We start from the raw sequence: 15332 nt of genomic DNA on the forward strand, positions 1-15332 counted from the left end.
AGCTATGCTAAGTCTTCTGTGAGGCTTCATTTAAATCCAGAGGACCCTGCCGAAATCCCACCTACAAAAGACCTTCTTCTTTTCTGCTTTCAACCTGCTCTTTCTAAGTCATATTCTTCTCCATAGAAGAATAGTCAGTGAGAGAGAGAATGCCACCTGATCATCCTTATCTCAGGACCCAGATGGCTTATATTTTACTGGGCACATATGATGTATTGGGCTCTCAGTCAAGCAATTTTACACACATTTTTTAATTTAATCCTTAGAGAAACACTGTGAGATAGGTGTAATGAGCCGCATTTTAAAATTAAGATGACAATGACCTTTTGGAGAACTCAGGGTTCAATCTACTCAGGGTCAGCACCTGGCACAGGGCCAAGCTCAGGGCTGAGTCCAGCCACGTTTGACCGTAAGCCCCTCTCACCACTGCACTACTGGATCCCTTTAACCTGGCCTACCATTTCATGCTCACATTCATCATTTATGTGTTTTGCTAGAAGCTTTAATTTCTTTAATCTACCGTATTATTCCTGTGCAACATTCCAGAAGCGAGAAATCCTCTAGAGGAGAGAGACTTTGTCTATTTTGTTTCCATTTCTCGGTCTTTGTCAGTTTCCCTGCAGTAGTCAGTCCCATTAAGTCGAGCTGCATCATAACAGTGACTCCAGAGAAAAACTGTTTTAAAACATCAACAAACCTCATTGTGATGCATAAACAGCAGGCCCAGGATTGCGTGACTCTGTACTAGGAATGGCACTGGTCGAAGAAGGCACAGCTGCACAAAAAAGAAGTTGAGAAAGGGAGTAAAGGTGAGGTAATGAGCGGACCACAGAGCACATTACACAAGACAAATTCATCCCACATCTCTCCCAGTGGCAGCTCCAGAATTTTCATGTGGCAGGGCCTTACAGGTGAAGAAGGCGAGCCTTGATTTCCTCATCTGTATAATGATAATACCTACTTCAAAATGTTATTGAGAGGACGAAGTTTAGTATATAATTTGTGTGCCTTCACACACACATCAGTTAGTACAGTGTGTAGTTAGTCACTCAGTTGTGTCCGACTCTTTGTGACTCGTGGAATGTAGCGCATGAGGCTCTTCTGTCCATGGGATTTTTAGGCAAGATTACTGGAGTGAGTTGCCATTTCCTTCTCCAGGGAATCTTCTCAACCCAGGGTCTGAATTTGCATCTCCTGCACTGCAGGCAGATTCTTGACCACTGAGCCACCAGGGAAGTCCCCAGTTAGTATAGTACAGGCATGTAATGAACATTACATTCAAACCGGCTATTATTATTGTCCTTATAAATGGGGACGTGAAGCTGCTTTTGCATAGCATTTTACATAACTTTGGAACATTGCCCACGTAAAGAAAGATGGAGACTCATGACAATTATACAAAGACTAATGTTCTGCTCCATGCCCCCCTGCCTCCATCTCTCAGGTACAATCCTACTTCCCCAGTAAAAATGAAAACAAAGACACCATTAAATTTAGTTTTCTTCTAGCTAGAGAGTGGGTGAGGCAATACAAAAATCATCCATCATCCCACCACCCAATAATAGACATTTAATCATCTTGGTATATAGCTATCTGAACTTTTAGCTATTGTGTCTAAATATGGAATAATTGTGTTTAAATATATATAAATATGTAAATAGCATTTAAAAAATATATATTCTCTGAGCATATGCCCAATGTTTTGAATCCTCCTCTATTACAAGTATTTTAATTGCTGCATACTGTGCCATTGTATGAATATTGTACTTTATCAGTCTCTGAGCATTTATGCTGTTTTTACTCTTACGAAATTTGATACCATTCTCTGATAAACATCAGTGCACTAAACTTTGTGATGCATCTCTGCTCTTTCTTTTAGGACATTGTAGTAAAGGAACTAGTACTCAAGTGTGATGTTGTAGGGGTGGAACGACCTCACTTCTCAGGACAGCATCACCTTGGCTCCTCAGCTAAATGTGCATGGATTCCTGGAGAATCCATAAAGAACTGAAAGTGTCGTTGGCACTTCTGCTCAGTCTATCTAAGGACAGATTTCCAAGGCTTTATCCTCTTTCTACCAGCTGCCAGCTACTCAGTTCACCCTCAAATAATTCAGACAAGATTCATTGCCCCTAAACTAAAATATCTTCTCCCCTCTTATAAACCCTATTTCCACCTTGTTCCTTGACTTGTCCTACTACTTGATTCATTGTTGTGGTTGTTGTGTTGCTCAGTTGTGTTCAACTCTTCTGCAGCCCCATGGACTCTAGCCTGCCAGGCTCCCCTGTCCATGGAATTTCCCAAGCAAGAATACTGGAGTGGGTTGACATTTCCTTCTCCAGGGAATCTTCTCAACCCAGGGTCTGAATTTGCATTTCCTGCATTGTAGGCGGATTCCTGACCACTGAGCCACCTGCGAAGCCCCACCTAATTCATTACATGTATATAAACAATTATCATACACATTAGGTATATGGTGTGACAAATGACTAGTATCTGTAAGTTATCCTTCATCATTCAGATGCAAAGCTGTAAAATATAATGTAAAGACAAGTGCTTTTCTCAATTGAAAATAGTTGATTTATTATAATTCAAAAGTAATTCAGTTATACACACACACATATATATGCAATTTTCAGGTTCTTTTCCATTAAAGTTATTACTAAATATTGCATATAGTCTCCTGTGCTATACAACAGGTCCTTGTTGTTTATGTATTTTACATATAGTAGTGTATCTGGAGAATCCCAGGGATGGGAGAGCCTGGTGGGCTGCCATCTATGGGGTCGCACAGAGTCGGACACGACTAAAGCCACTTAGCAGCAGCAGTTAAGACCAAGCATCTGTTAAGACCAAGTGTTTTTAAACAATAACTAGATCATAGGAATGTTGAGCTTCAGCAACTATTGAGGTTAAAATTATGGAAAGAAAGATTTTCATTAGGAATCAATGAAAGTATATAAAAATAAAAAAGAAAAGCTAATGAACAAAGATGATCTGTCTCTGTTTGTTAATGTTACATCTTCCTTTACAACTTTCAGTTCAGTGCAATTCACTCACATTTAGGGCACACATTTATAACCCCTGTGGATACCAGTGAGCTTTTCTGAAACAAGCTTCCTTGGGCTCGTGGATCCCAGGCCTGGCACATTTTCACTCTTTTCCACACTAGAACAGGGCTCTGTACATAGTGGGTATTCAGTGAAATACCAGCAGTTGTAAATGTTTGGCCAATTTCCTTTCTTTTAAAAAAAGATCTCATTTTCTTGAGATATAATTCACATACAGCAACGAATTGTTTGACCAGGTTCTTATGGAGAGACAGGGAGGTGAGTGTCTAGATCGCGCCTAAAATGAACGTACTGATGAATGAAACAAGCCACATGCAAAGAGGCATGCACACAATGAGTGTAAGAATAGTGGAAACCTGCCTCCACAGCAGACTGACACAATATTTTGGATGTTTCAATAACAAGCACACAATTTTACCACTACAAGAAAAAAAAAAGTCCCAAAGTAAAAAGCAAAAAAATAAAACCACACCAAATTTAAAGTTTTTAGTAGTGCGTGTGTGCTAAGTCACTTCAGTTGTGTCCAACTGTTTGCGACCCTATGGACTTCTCCATCCATGAGATCTTCAGGCAAGAATACTGGAATGGCTTGCCATTTCCTCCTCCAGGGGATCTTCCTGACCCAGGAATCGAACCTGCATGTCTGGTCTCTTGCATTGGCAGGCGAGTTCTTTCCCACTAGTGCCACCTGGGTAGCTAAAATTTACCTGAAGCCATCTAGAGTTTTCACTGAGTGCAAAGATGGCGCTACCCCAGGCTTTCTGTCTGTCTGAGTCCGGAGTTTCAGTGGTTAGTTAGGGAGGTGTGCTCAGTCTATGGGTCGGTGCCCCTCCTCTTTATGAACACCTACAAGACCCTGCCTGCCCCAGCCCCTGCCTGCCTGCCCATCAGTGCTTGCAGCTTCACTCTCCTTTGAGGTCCAGGCATCTGGACAGCTCTTGGTTCCTCAGATGCAGCATACTCTTCTCCAAGCCCACACTTTGTACCTCGTCTTCTCTTTGCCTGAAATACCCTCCCGTCATCCCCTTCTTGGCTAGCTATCCACTTCTCAGGTCCCAGTTCAAGGCCATTTTTATTGGGAGGTCTTCTCTGACCTCCCCTACTTTGGTTTAGGCTAAAAACTCCAAAAGATCCCAGTGCTTGGCATAGTGTGATAAAGCTAAATGAAATCTTATGATTGTTTAGAATCCAGATGTGTTTCATAGGCCTTGATGGTGTGGATGAAAAAAAGTTGCCTGCTGTATCAGTGAACAAAGGATGTTGCAGACACCACGCTTTCAGCCATTGCTGCCACCGCAGACTGTAGACCCTAAGGGGATTCAGGGTGCAGAAAGCAGGCTACTGGCTCTAGATGGTTAAGGTGTATATCAAAGGAATGACTGTAGTAAGCCCAGACTCTTGCATCTTCCCATAGAGGGAAAAGCGCTATATTTATTAACTTGAGATGTCTGGCTTTCTTTAATTAAAAGTAATCCTTTGACTTTCTGACTACTTGACTTCTGCCTAAGGTACGTCATCATTCTGAAATCATAGACATTTGCATTTCTGAGACAGTAATATGCATAACAAACACATTGTGTATTAACTAGATTCTAGGCATTTTCTCTTCAAAACAATTACCTGAGAGTATACTATCACGTATTAATTATTATGTGTAGAGGAATAAAACAATGACCAGAAACATTGCTGAACTTGCCTAAGATCACGAAATTGATAAATGGTGGAGGTGAAGTTTGAATTCCCACCTATTTGGCTGCAGAACTGTCTGCCAAATTCTGTCATAATCTATGCAAAATAAAAAGTTTGACAGCACCAAATAAGTGTCATTGAAATTTGAAATTCTCACCAAATGAGGCAACTAACCCTCAAGTAAGCCTTCCCTTCTAGCAAATCAGGGCTAACTGAAAAGATGCAAAAATAATAATTTACATTGTGCAGAAGCGGAGGATGAGAGGGTTATTCCCTTAACATACAGGAGTAGAATGACCTCCAGGGTCAGATGCAGCTTATGGAAGGACAGGTATTTCTGGTTGGTAATTTATTTCAGGTTATAATAATTTCAGGTTATGAATTTTATAATTTATAATAATATTATAAATTTATAACCTGAAATCTCATTTTTTTTCCTGCTAAGCATCTTTCAGTCCTATTACTCTTGCTTACCATGAATCTTCAGAACTAAAGAAGATTTCACATACTTTAGATGTGCCAGCTTTATTTTAAGATATCGGCATTTGAGTAGCTAAACTCCCTATACATATTACATGTGGGATTAAGGAAGTTAGACTGGATGAGAAAAATTCTAGTTAAAAAAGGAAAATGTTATCCAAAACTTCTCACAGCACTGATACTTCTCATGCCTGGCTGGACAATAATGAATGGGAAAACAGAAACTAGATCAGTATGCTCACTCTTGATGCTGTGTATTAGAATCATCTGTGTACTCAGACATTGGAGTCTAATGCACTGCCTGCAGCAAGAATATTGCTCCAGACGAGATAAACATGTAGAAACTTCAGTTTCCTAATCTTTAGGATCTTTTCTTACATTTTCAAAGGTTCTAATATCAGTAGTCCCCAATCTTTCAGGCAACAGGGATCAGTTTCACGGAAGACAATTTTCCCGTGGACAAGGGTCGGGAGAAGAGGGTTTTGGGATGAATCACCCATGTTACATTCATTGTGCACTTTGTTTCTATTATGATTAAATTGAGATTAACCTCTCTACTAATTATAGTCTCCATTTGCACCACAGATCATCAGGCATTAGATTCTCATAAAGAGCACACACCTGGTACCTTCCATGTGCAGTTCACAGCAGGGTCCATGTTCCTGTGAGAATCTAAAGCTGCTGCTGATCTGACAGGAGGTGGAGCTCAGGTGGCGATGTGAGTGATGGGGGCGATGTACATACAGATGATGCTTTGCTCACTCCTGCTATGTGGCCCGGTTCCTGACAAGGGTTGGGGACCCCTGTCTTACATCACCCTTATCTTGTGTTGAATAGATTTATAAAGCAATTGGATATTAGCCTGATTTGCTTGAGAAGAGTTGGATATGACTTAGTGACTGAGCGACTTAGCGACTTAGCGAATGAGACTATGTCTCCTGGTCAGACACAATGCCATTGCCATGGCCCACCTTCCCAGTTGCCTTCAACAGGTGCAGTATGTTCACCTTCTGTGCTCTGGATTTATTTTCTTTCCTTTTGACTTTTAAATATCATCATGACTGAGAAATAAGTAGCAATATCAAAGGGAGAGCCCTAGAGAAAAAGATCACTTAGCCCAGATAAAAATGAGCAAAAGGTTACCATCATAGTCATAAAATTCATTCGGTTCAGTTCAGTCTTTCAATCGTGTCCAACCCTTAGCAACCCCATGGACTGCAGCCTACCAGGCTCCTCCATCCATGGGATTTTCCAGGCAAGAGTACTGGAGTGGGATGCCATTGCCTTCACCTACAGCAGCTTCCTACCAGCTCTCTATTTTACACATGGTAGTGCATATATGTCAATGCTAGTCTTTCAATTCATCCCAACCTCCCCTTCTGTAGATTTGTTTTAGTTTTAGAGTAAGACAAACTACCAGCTACATTCTCAGATCCTCTTGAAGAGGAAATCTACTTGCCTATAGGATGTCACACATAACCTTGGTCAGGTAAAATACTTCAAATTAATTATTGAAAATTTTCATTGCTTTCCCTTCCTAAAAAGTGATTTGTCAAGGATGCTTTGGCAGAAGACTACAAGTAAAACCAAAGGAATTCATTTGGTGATAGTATGACATTACTGATTGTGATTACTATGTACATGATTTAATTCTTTTCCATCTCATACTGACTTTAGTTAACCAAGACTGCCAGGTATGGTCTCAATACTGACTTACCATTGTCTTCAGCAGAGAAGTAGAAGATGTCTTTAGTTGCCTTGCTGCCTTCATTCAAGATATAGTAGATCCTCATCTCATCAATGTCATCTAGCAAAAGAGCAAGCATCATACACACACCGTGTTGGCACAGAGAAAATGAGTATGATAAGAACTTCAGTGTTTTTTATAGGGCATGAAAATACTACAATTAGTAAATTTAAAAATGATTAAATGAACACAAATCTAACTTTTTAAAAAATAATGAGGTTAATAAGAATTTAACTTTTTCTAAAGTTGCAATAGCAAAAAAATGGAACCTTATAATTTAAAATTCTGTAACTGTGCTACTCCACGTATGATCTCTGGGATGACGAGGTGGGCATCCAAGAAGGATGCCCAGGTTCCACCTATGCACACTTCACAGTACCATGGTCCTCTACAGGCAGCTTAATCCAGCTGGTGTTAGGTCTTCTATCCAAGGTTGAAACACTCGGATACTCACGAACTATTTGTTGAAAGGAATTTAAACAAGAATAACTATTGCATCCTCAGTAAAAAGGAAATAAGAATAAAATCATGATGTGTTTCTATTGCCCATTCTCTTGGATATTTGAGAATGTGTCAGTTGGGTCTATAATTGTGTTTTTGTATTGCTAATACTAGTATTTTCAAGACAATTTTGCATTTTGGGGTATTCATTTGCAAGAACAATTTTTATAGAACCTGCTATGATTTCACTTGGTTTAGAAGCAATTCTGAAAACATAAAGAAACTGTTTTTTAAACAACCTTCTTTAGTTTTACTCTAAAATTGCATCCAGCTTTATGCATATCGGATGTGTAAAATTCCATGTATCTCTTCACATCTCATGCATAGAGTTACATGAAAAAGTTTTATGACTATGTGAAGAGCAGTCAAAGGTACCAGTATCATCACCTGGGAAGCCAGCGGGACCAGCCTTTAGTTCACCATTTGTAGTAACAACAAATGTAAAAGAAAAATGATCATTAAAACATATACTCCCATAGTTAGGCAAACTTCTGTGCCTGCATGTGTGTTAAGTTTCTCAGTCCTGTCAAGCCTCTATGCTATGGACTATAGCCTGCCAAGTCTCTCTGCCCATGGGATTTCCCAGGCAGAATACTGGGTTGCCATTTCCTTTTCCAGGGGATTTTCATTACCCAGGGATCAAACCCATGTCTCCTGTGTCTCCTAGGCAAACTTAGTTCTAGCATTTTCTACATATAGAAATTGAATTTGAGTAGTACAATAAAATGTGCAGTGTAATTTTTATATCTGGAATCAAGACACCAAACCACTATCTTCAGAAATCCAGACTTACTGGTAAACTATGCAAGTGATTCCTAGGTATCGTGCCAGTAGCAAACCAAGTTCTCGTTCAGGTCCCGTTGGGTGAAGGTGGTCACAGGACGACTGCCATTATACAAAATCCTGCCATGGATGGGGACCTGGGTGATGGTAAAGAGGAGGAGATCATCCGGGGTATCCTTGTCTTCCGCTGTCAACTCAAAGGGAGTGATGCATTTTCTTTCCCCTTCTTGCAGTATCAGTTAATGGATGGCCATGATAGGTTTCTTATTATTCACATCCGTGATGAAGATCCTGAAGGTTTGAAACACGGGATTATGTTCATCAGTCTCTTGAAACTCAAAGCTGTCCATCTTTATCTCATCATTTGAAGTGGGAACATAGACTATCTTGTGGCCAGCCAACTGCCACTGAGTGAAAGAGGTAATGGGTCCCCAGGGTGGTCAGAGATTTCCAAGTGTCCCAGGCTAGGAGCCCTTGTGATGCTGAAGTGCAGCTGTTCATCAAAGCTGTTGATGTCATTGGTGCTAAGCAGATCCGTGGTGAGGGTCACTCTGCCACCTTCTGTCAAGGTGACCCCTTTGCTAACCACCTCAGGGAAGAAGACCCTGTCTAAGCTGCCAATGGTGATGTTGAAATAGCAGTGTAGCAAAGGGTTAATCCCATCAGTCACATCAAACTTGATAAGGTCATGAAGTCCTTGGCTTGTGTGGGTGTAACAGATGAGGCCTCAGTCAGTCTCACCCAGGGTGAAGTTCATTCCCAGGGTGAGGTTGTTCCTCACCTCCACTCTGGGTTTTCTCAGTCACTGTAGAAGCCCTTGTTGAGGCCCAGAGCGGAGGATAAAACTGAGGCTCTTACCATCTGAGTCAAGATCTGTGGCTTTGAGGACCTGATTGGTGATGACCTCAGTGTGTCCAGTCTCTACTTCCAGCCCATTGTTGACGGTCAGCCGAGGGGTTTCATCGTCCACCAGGATCACCACAATGGGTACCATCCTGTGGGTGGCATGCTTGCCGTCACTCAGCCAGACCTCAAAACTGTCCTCTGTGGTCTCAGAGTCATCGTACTCATACACAATGGTGGAGGCTTCCTGAATCTCCTGTAAGGTGAAGCTACGGATGGGCTGGCTCTCTGTGGCCGGCTGCTGTATAATTCGCCCATGCCGAGGGAGGGCTGTGAGCTGAAAGTGAAGCTCGTTTGGTGGCAGGTCAGCATTGGCTCCATTGAGCAGTGGGGTGTCTATGATGATGCTCATTCCCTCTAGTACCACAAACTCATGGGCAAAAAGTTCAGGCTGCTGATCATTGGTGGGTCAGATCATTATAGGAAAGAAGACATTTGGGGAGAAGTTGATGCCATCAGAGCAATAAAAGGTGAATTGATCTTTTTGTGGTTCTACCCCCTTGTGGATACTCTGTACATAGTTGATATGTCTTAGCTGGACATCTCTGATGGAGAAAGCGCTGATGGGATAACCAGCTAGGGTCTCTTCTGATCCAGGAGCTGGTGTCATATTTTCCAGGTAGCCAGAGACTGGCTGACCACTTGCTGTGCAGAGAATTTCATCTTGGGGAGTGTCTACATCTTCAATGCTGAGATGTTGTAAGGTCAAGGCACCCTTCCCACCTTCATGGACAACGTAAGGCTCCCTGACCAAGACCTTGGCGGCCACGTTGTTGATGGGCAGCACCACCACTTGAACCTGTACTTCTTCCACTGTGCTGTCTCCCATCATCCGCTGATGAGATCCTTGGAGAGGGCAAGGCTGAAGGCATCGGGCTGCTTCTGGAATCCAACTTCACCTCCCGTGTGGGCACAGACTACTGTCCCACTGATGAGGTCCTCTTGGGTGAACCATTCTGTGGGTAAACCATTCACCAGAATAGTGCCCAATTTGGGGCTGTCTTTCACAGTGAAAGAGAGCATCAAGTTGCCTGTGTCCTTTAGACCATGGATGATGTCCATGGTGATCTCAGTGGCTTTATTTTCTAGTACATCTATGGACACATCTAATAATGCACTACCTATAATAGAGGTCCTGGGACTTTTGTCAGCTGCTGCAGGATGCACAGATATCTGGACAGTGATGGGTATGTGATGCACCTTGTCACTTACCTCCAGATGGAAGGTATCACTGGTCGCCTGGTTTCTGCGGTTCCGATAAGAGATACTCCCATTAACAATATCAGCTTGCGTGAAATATTCCCCTGGGACCATACATTTTTTTTTAAGTACTGCAAATGTCCATGTTGGGGACCCCAAACTAATATGAAGACAATCTGGTCGATGTCTGTGTCAGGGTCGGAAACATGCAGCTCATTACTGCTGAGGCTGAAACTCTCTCCTTCTAAGACAGTAAAGCCTCTGTCGGTGACTTGGGGAGGCTGGTTGTGCACAGGCCTCAGGAACAATGTGAATGTGCCAGGTACACTATTGCCTGCAGCATCCTCCACCTGGTAGGTGAACTGCACAATCCATGGTACAATTCCCAGCTTCTCCCAGAGGGGCTGGTAGGCAACTTCATGGTGATTTACCTGGGCCTGGGTGAAGTGCACAGTGGGTGTGTCTGGTGAATCAGTGAGCACAATGTCTCCAGCCCGGACTTGGTGGTTGTCATCTGTGTCAGTAGGAGGCATCAGCAGGGTGTACCACAGGTGCTGGTCGTCTGAGTCCTGGTCAATATATTGGAGGAATTTCTTCTGGAAGTGAGTGAATTGGTATTGCTGCACAGTCATTTCTAGGGTAGTTCCTGCAAACAGCTCTGGACTCTGCAAATCCACTGGTTGGACTCTGATGGTGAAGAAATGTTGCTTTGATAGATTGGGTGGGTCATGGTCATCCTGCACATGGAAAGTTATCTGGGCCATTATGGATTGAGGGCCAAGGGGTCCAAAATGGCGGTAGAAGAGTCTCCCTTCCACTGTGTCTTGTCGAAGCCACTTAGTCACCACCTTCTCATAAAGTCCTTCCTTTCCCACGTAATACCAGCCTTCATCTTCAGGAGCCCGAGGTGGTTCTGACTGCCGTAGCAGCATCTCCCCCAGATGCTGCCTTGAGTTGGAAGAGTTGGGAGCCAGATCCCCCCTTCGTTCTTCCTCTTCTCCTTCCAGAGGTTCCTTCAGCACAAAGTGGATGGTCGAGTCCTCAGAGTCAATATCCATTGCACTCAGGACAAAGGGGGAGATCTGGACTGCCTGCCCTTCTGTCACCGCGAGCCCGGTGTCGGCAGTGACCATTGGTGGTTCATCATCAACAGGGATGATGGCGAGAGGGAAGAGGAATCCACCTGGTGGCGCCCATCCTCCATCCAGAAGACAATGTTGTCGCTGTAGGTGTTGCTGCCATCATGCTGGTACGCCACTCTCTCTGCTGCCAGGTCCGTTGGCGTGAAATGCTTGCACCCTGCTGGCGCCCCAAGCACGACCAGCTGCCACGTCTCAGCCCCTGATGGCAGCCACTTTCACCTCTCCCAGGTGAGCACTATCACTGATCTGAAGGCTGTTGGCGCTGGAGAGGGGCCTTGACTGACCTTCAAAAAGTAGTAGTCCCGGTCATAGCTAGCCACCGGGGCCAGGGTGTTCAGGGGTTTCACGACCACCATAAAGGCAAAGGGGTCTGAGGTGGCACCATCTGCATCCACCACCTCCATCTCCAGTTGGAAGAGGTGCTCCGCATCCAATTTCTCCGTAGGGGGCTGATAAGCAATTTTCAGTTCCCGCAGCTCCCGCTGGCTGAAGAAGGACATTGGAAGGCCCAGGGGGTCGTCAGTGCTGACCACGTAGCCCTGGTGTCCCGGCGTGGTGATGGGAGCATTGAGAATGTTGAAGACCGGGTCATCGGCATTAGACTCCTTGTCCTCCGCAGCCAGGACGTTGGGCGTCAAGGCTGTCCGCAGGAACTGATGGACCTCCAGCATCATCGGAGCTGCGAGGCTGGGCCTGGGCGCCGTGTTCTCGGATCTCTCGAGGGTCCTCACCAGCAGCTGGAAATGTTCTCGGAGCAGCAACTCCTCTGACTCAGCTCCTGGGTCCCCTGGCTCTAGCAGCTCCGCCACCATGGGCACACAGTCCCGGTCGGGCGAGGGGGTGGTGGAGGTGTGCTGGTAGCGCACCCCAGCCCGGATAAAAGCCTCACAGTCTATGGCCTTGGCCCTGGGGAGAGGGGCCCCCGCGGCATCCGCCAAACGCCCATACTTGGGCAGTGGGCCACCCTCGGGGGGAACAGGGGTGAGCCGGCACCTGCGGGTGGCCGCGGTCCCGGGCTCCGGGGAAGCAAAGGCCAGCACTCTCCTGTCAATGGCGTAGCTCCAGCCGCGCAGCTCCTCCACCGCCAAAGGCCTGCTGCGCGTCACCAGCTTCAGCCGGTGGAAGACCACGTCCACCGTGAGCATGAAGGGCAGCGCGAGCGTGGAAGTCGCGGCGTCGTAGCGCAGCTGCAGCCTCACCCGCGCGCGTCTGGGGCTGCGGGCGCCCCAGCGAGTGTACAGGACCTGTCGGGGCCCGAAGGCGCAGGGAAGCGGCGCTGGGAGAGCGCGCCGTGGCGCGGCGGCAGGGCGTCCAACACCGTCACCTCGCACCGGTCCCCCGGCTGCACTCGAATCACCAGGTCCCTGAGCGGGTCGAGCCAAAGCGAGCGGCCCACGGGTACCCGGAGCCCGGGGTTGGCAAGGAGGATGCTGGGGCTTCGGGGCTGCTGCGGCCAAGGGCGCCCCAGGTGGGCAGGTAGGGCGCCCGAGGGGGCTCAGCCTCAAGCGAGGGTGTCTGTCCCTGTAGGGCAGGGCAGCTCAGGAGCAGATAGGCCAGCGCGGCGGCAAGCTGCCGGGGCGTCCCAGCAGGGCGCGGAGAAATGCCAGCCATGGGACCTTGGCTGCCTGGAGGGTATCCTGTCTTCAGAGCGACCCGTTCAGCAGCAGGTGCAGGCGGTGGAGACGGTGGCTGCTGTCCATCTGGAGCGGGTGAGCGGACTCAACAAGAGCCCGGGGCTGCGCTTCAGCCGCGGCAGGTAAAAGCAGCGGGGGATGGATAGGGGAGTGCTGGTGGGAAGGCGGGGAAGGGGCGCAGCCACCTCCGCCCCTCCCCTTCTCCAGGCTGTCCACTGCAGGCACCAGGCGTTGTCCAGATGTGCCCCAGTGCTCGGAGACCTAGGAGCGTGCCGGAGCACACCCCGCTGCTCCTTGGTACCTTTACCCAGGGTATCTTACCGACCTTCGAGCCTGGAGGGGTGACCGGGCACCATGCAACCCTGGGCTGCCTGCCTCGGACCAGCCGGTCTGGATACTCTCCTTCCCGGGCGGCTCAAAGGGATTGTCCTCCAGGGCCCGAGACGGTGACCATTGCCGGGTCAGTTCTGCTCGTGTGAGACACTGCGCTCCAGCGGTCCATTCATCCAGGCAAAGGTCTTTCTGAGAGTGGGGAGAAATCCCATACCTCTTCCTTACCGCTGACAAGAGTGCATTTTCCAGCCAAAATTGAGTCTCACTTCGGACATGAAAGATGCTAGTCGGAGCTATTTTACAAATATGATTTTCTAGCTGTCTGCCTGATAAAGCAGCTTATTCCAGATCCTGTGATTCCTTGCTTACAAAATAACCCAGACATTTCTCCTTCTCAGTTATGGGGGGAAGAGCACTAGCATCCAGACTGCTGAATTCGAACAGCTTTTGTTTCTAGTCAGTGGGTTTCACATACCACACAACTGGATGGACCGGATGGCTTTTATTTTCTTAGAGCGTGATTTCCATATCTGATCAACAGTGACTGCCTGTGAGTTTATTAGATATGCTTTTTCCTAATTACTTTCTTTGTAGAAAAATATATCGGTAGCCAGAGGGGAGGATGTCAAGAGAAACAGTAACAGAGAAAATACCACAGTTACTTGGATCAATTTCTGTGAATTAACCTATTTAACATCTGTAATGGAATTTGGCTTTCACATCTGCGATGCCTACCCTCCCTGGTGTGGGGTTAGATTCTTAGCCTCATACTCATGTTTTAAGTATCAGAGGTGTCCATTTAGCCACAATGTGGAGTAATTTCTTCCTATAAATAAAATGGTAGTTACTGTGATTTTTAGAAAGCAATTAATGTAAATGTGAGAGACACCTATTGATGATGGAGAAATAGAGGCATCTAAAACTGTACTGATAACAATGGCTTTAAGGGGAATATAAATCTATAGAATGTTATTCTTAAATTATTCTTTTGATTTTTTTTACAATTTTTTTAACAGCCTGTTTTATTCACTTGAGTAGCAGCAGCAACAACTGACTGACTCCCAGAGCAGGAATAAACTGCTAGTGGATTGAAATAGTTAATTTCCTCCCTAAATATTTCATTTAACCAACCAGTGACATGCTATGGGTCTATATAACCCACCAAAGTAGAATACTACTTAACACACAGAACATTAAGAGATGGTAAATTTGAAACAATATATATTCGCCTAATTATGTGGAGCTACTCTGGTGTGTCTGGAAAGTATTTATTAAGAATATTTTAATTGAAACAGGGTCAAATTTCTCTGTAAATGAAAGAGGCATTATATTTTATAAAACTCCTACCTTGTCCAAATTTTTTTAAAATAATAAAACTCTTATTTGTCTCCATATATTAAATTTTACCAAGTGCATGTTCTTGTGTGAGTGTAATTTTGGTTCCCATTCAAGCATCACTCAATCTGGGCAACTATCTTGCTCATGTGCTATTATCATTATAGGCAGAGGAGGGCAGTTGAGCTGACAGTCAAACTATGTTGATGTTTTTGTCCTTGGATCCACCCCTTCCAGCTAACATTCCTTCTCTTCTTCTTCGCTATGAAGCTTCTTGAAGGTGGTACTTTTTCTTCTTGTGTTTTGTTTGTTTTTGCTTACTATCTCCATTTCATAACCTCCTACCAACTCCCTCTTAGCATGCTTCCATTTCAACAAACTCCTGCTAAGGTCATTAGTAATCTAGATGGAAAAATCCAATAGCCATCCTTGGTATTATCCATTTGCCATACCCTTCTGGTTTTCCTCTTTTCTTTCCTCACTCAAATCCTAATTTTTCAAAAAGTCTTTTTCC

At 45.2% G+C, this 15332-nt stretch overlaps 1 protein-coding gene across 1 annotated transcript in view; it reads right to left on the minus strand.

The window, feature by feature from the left end:
* The window catches only part of LOC109571540 (FRAS1-related extracellular matrix protein 3-like), a 53906-nt gene extending 39476 nt beyond the window's left edge, over nt 1-14430 (minus strand). The window contains 11 exon segments of the mRNA XM_070769057.1: nt 698-775; nt 6958-7047; nt 8282-8701; nt 8704-10017; nt 10020-10497; nt 10500-11554; nt 11557-11711; nt 11713-11821; nt 11824-12786; nt 12789-12953; nt 12956-14430. Of these exon segments, the coding sequence (XP_070625158.1) occupies nt 8304-8701; nt 8704-10017; nt 10020-10497; nt 10500-11554; nt 11557-11711; nt 11713-11821; nt 11824-12786; nt 12789-12953; nt 12956-13127 (4809 nt within the window). The 5' untranslated portion in view covers nt 13128-14430 and the 3' untranslated portion in view covers nt 698-775; nt 6958-7047; nt 8282-8303.
* Nucleotides 14431-15332: the final 902 nt, after the last annotated feature.

This window comes from Bos indicus, chromosome 17, assembly GCF_029378745.1.
Source record: "Bos indicus isolate NIAB-ARS_2022 breed Sahiwal x Tharparkar chromosome 17, NIAB-ARS_B.indTharparkar_mat_pri_1.0, whole genome shotgun sequence".
NCBI lineage: Eukaryota > Metazoa > Chordata > Mammalia > Artiodactyla > Bovidae > Bos > Bos indicus.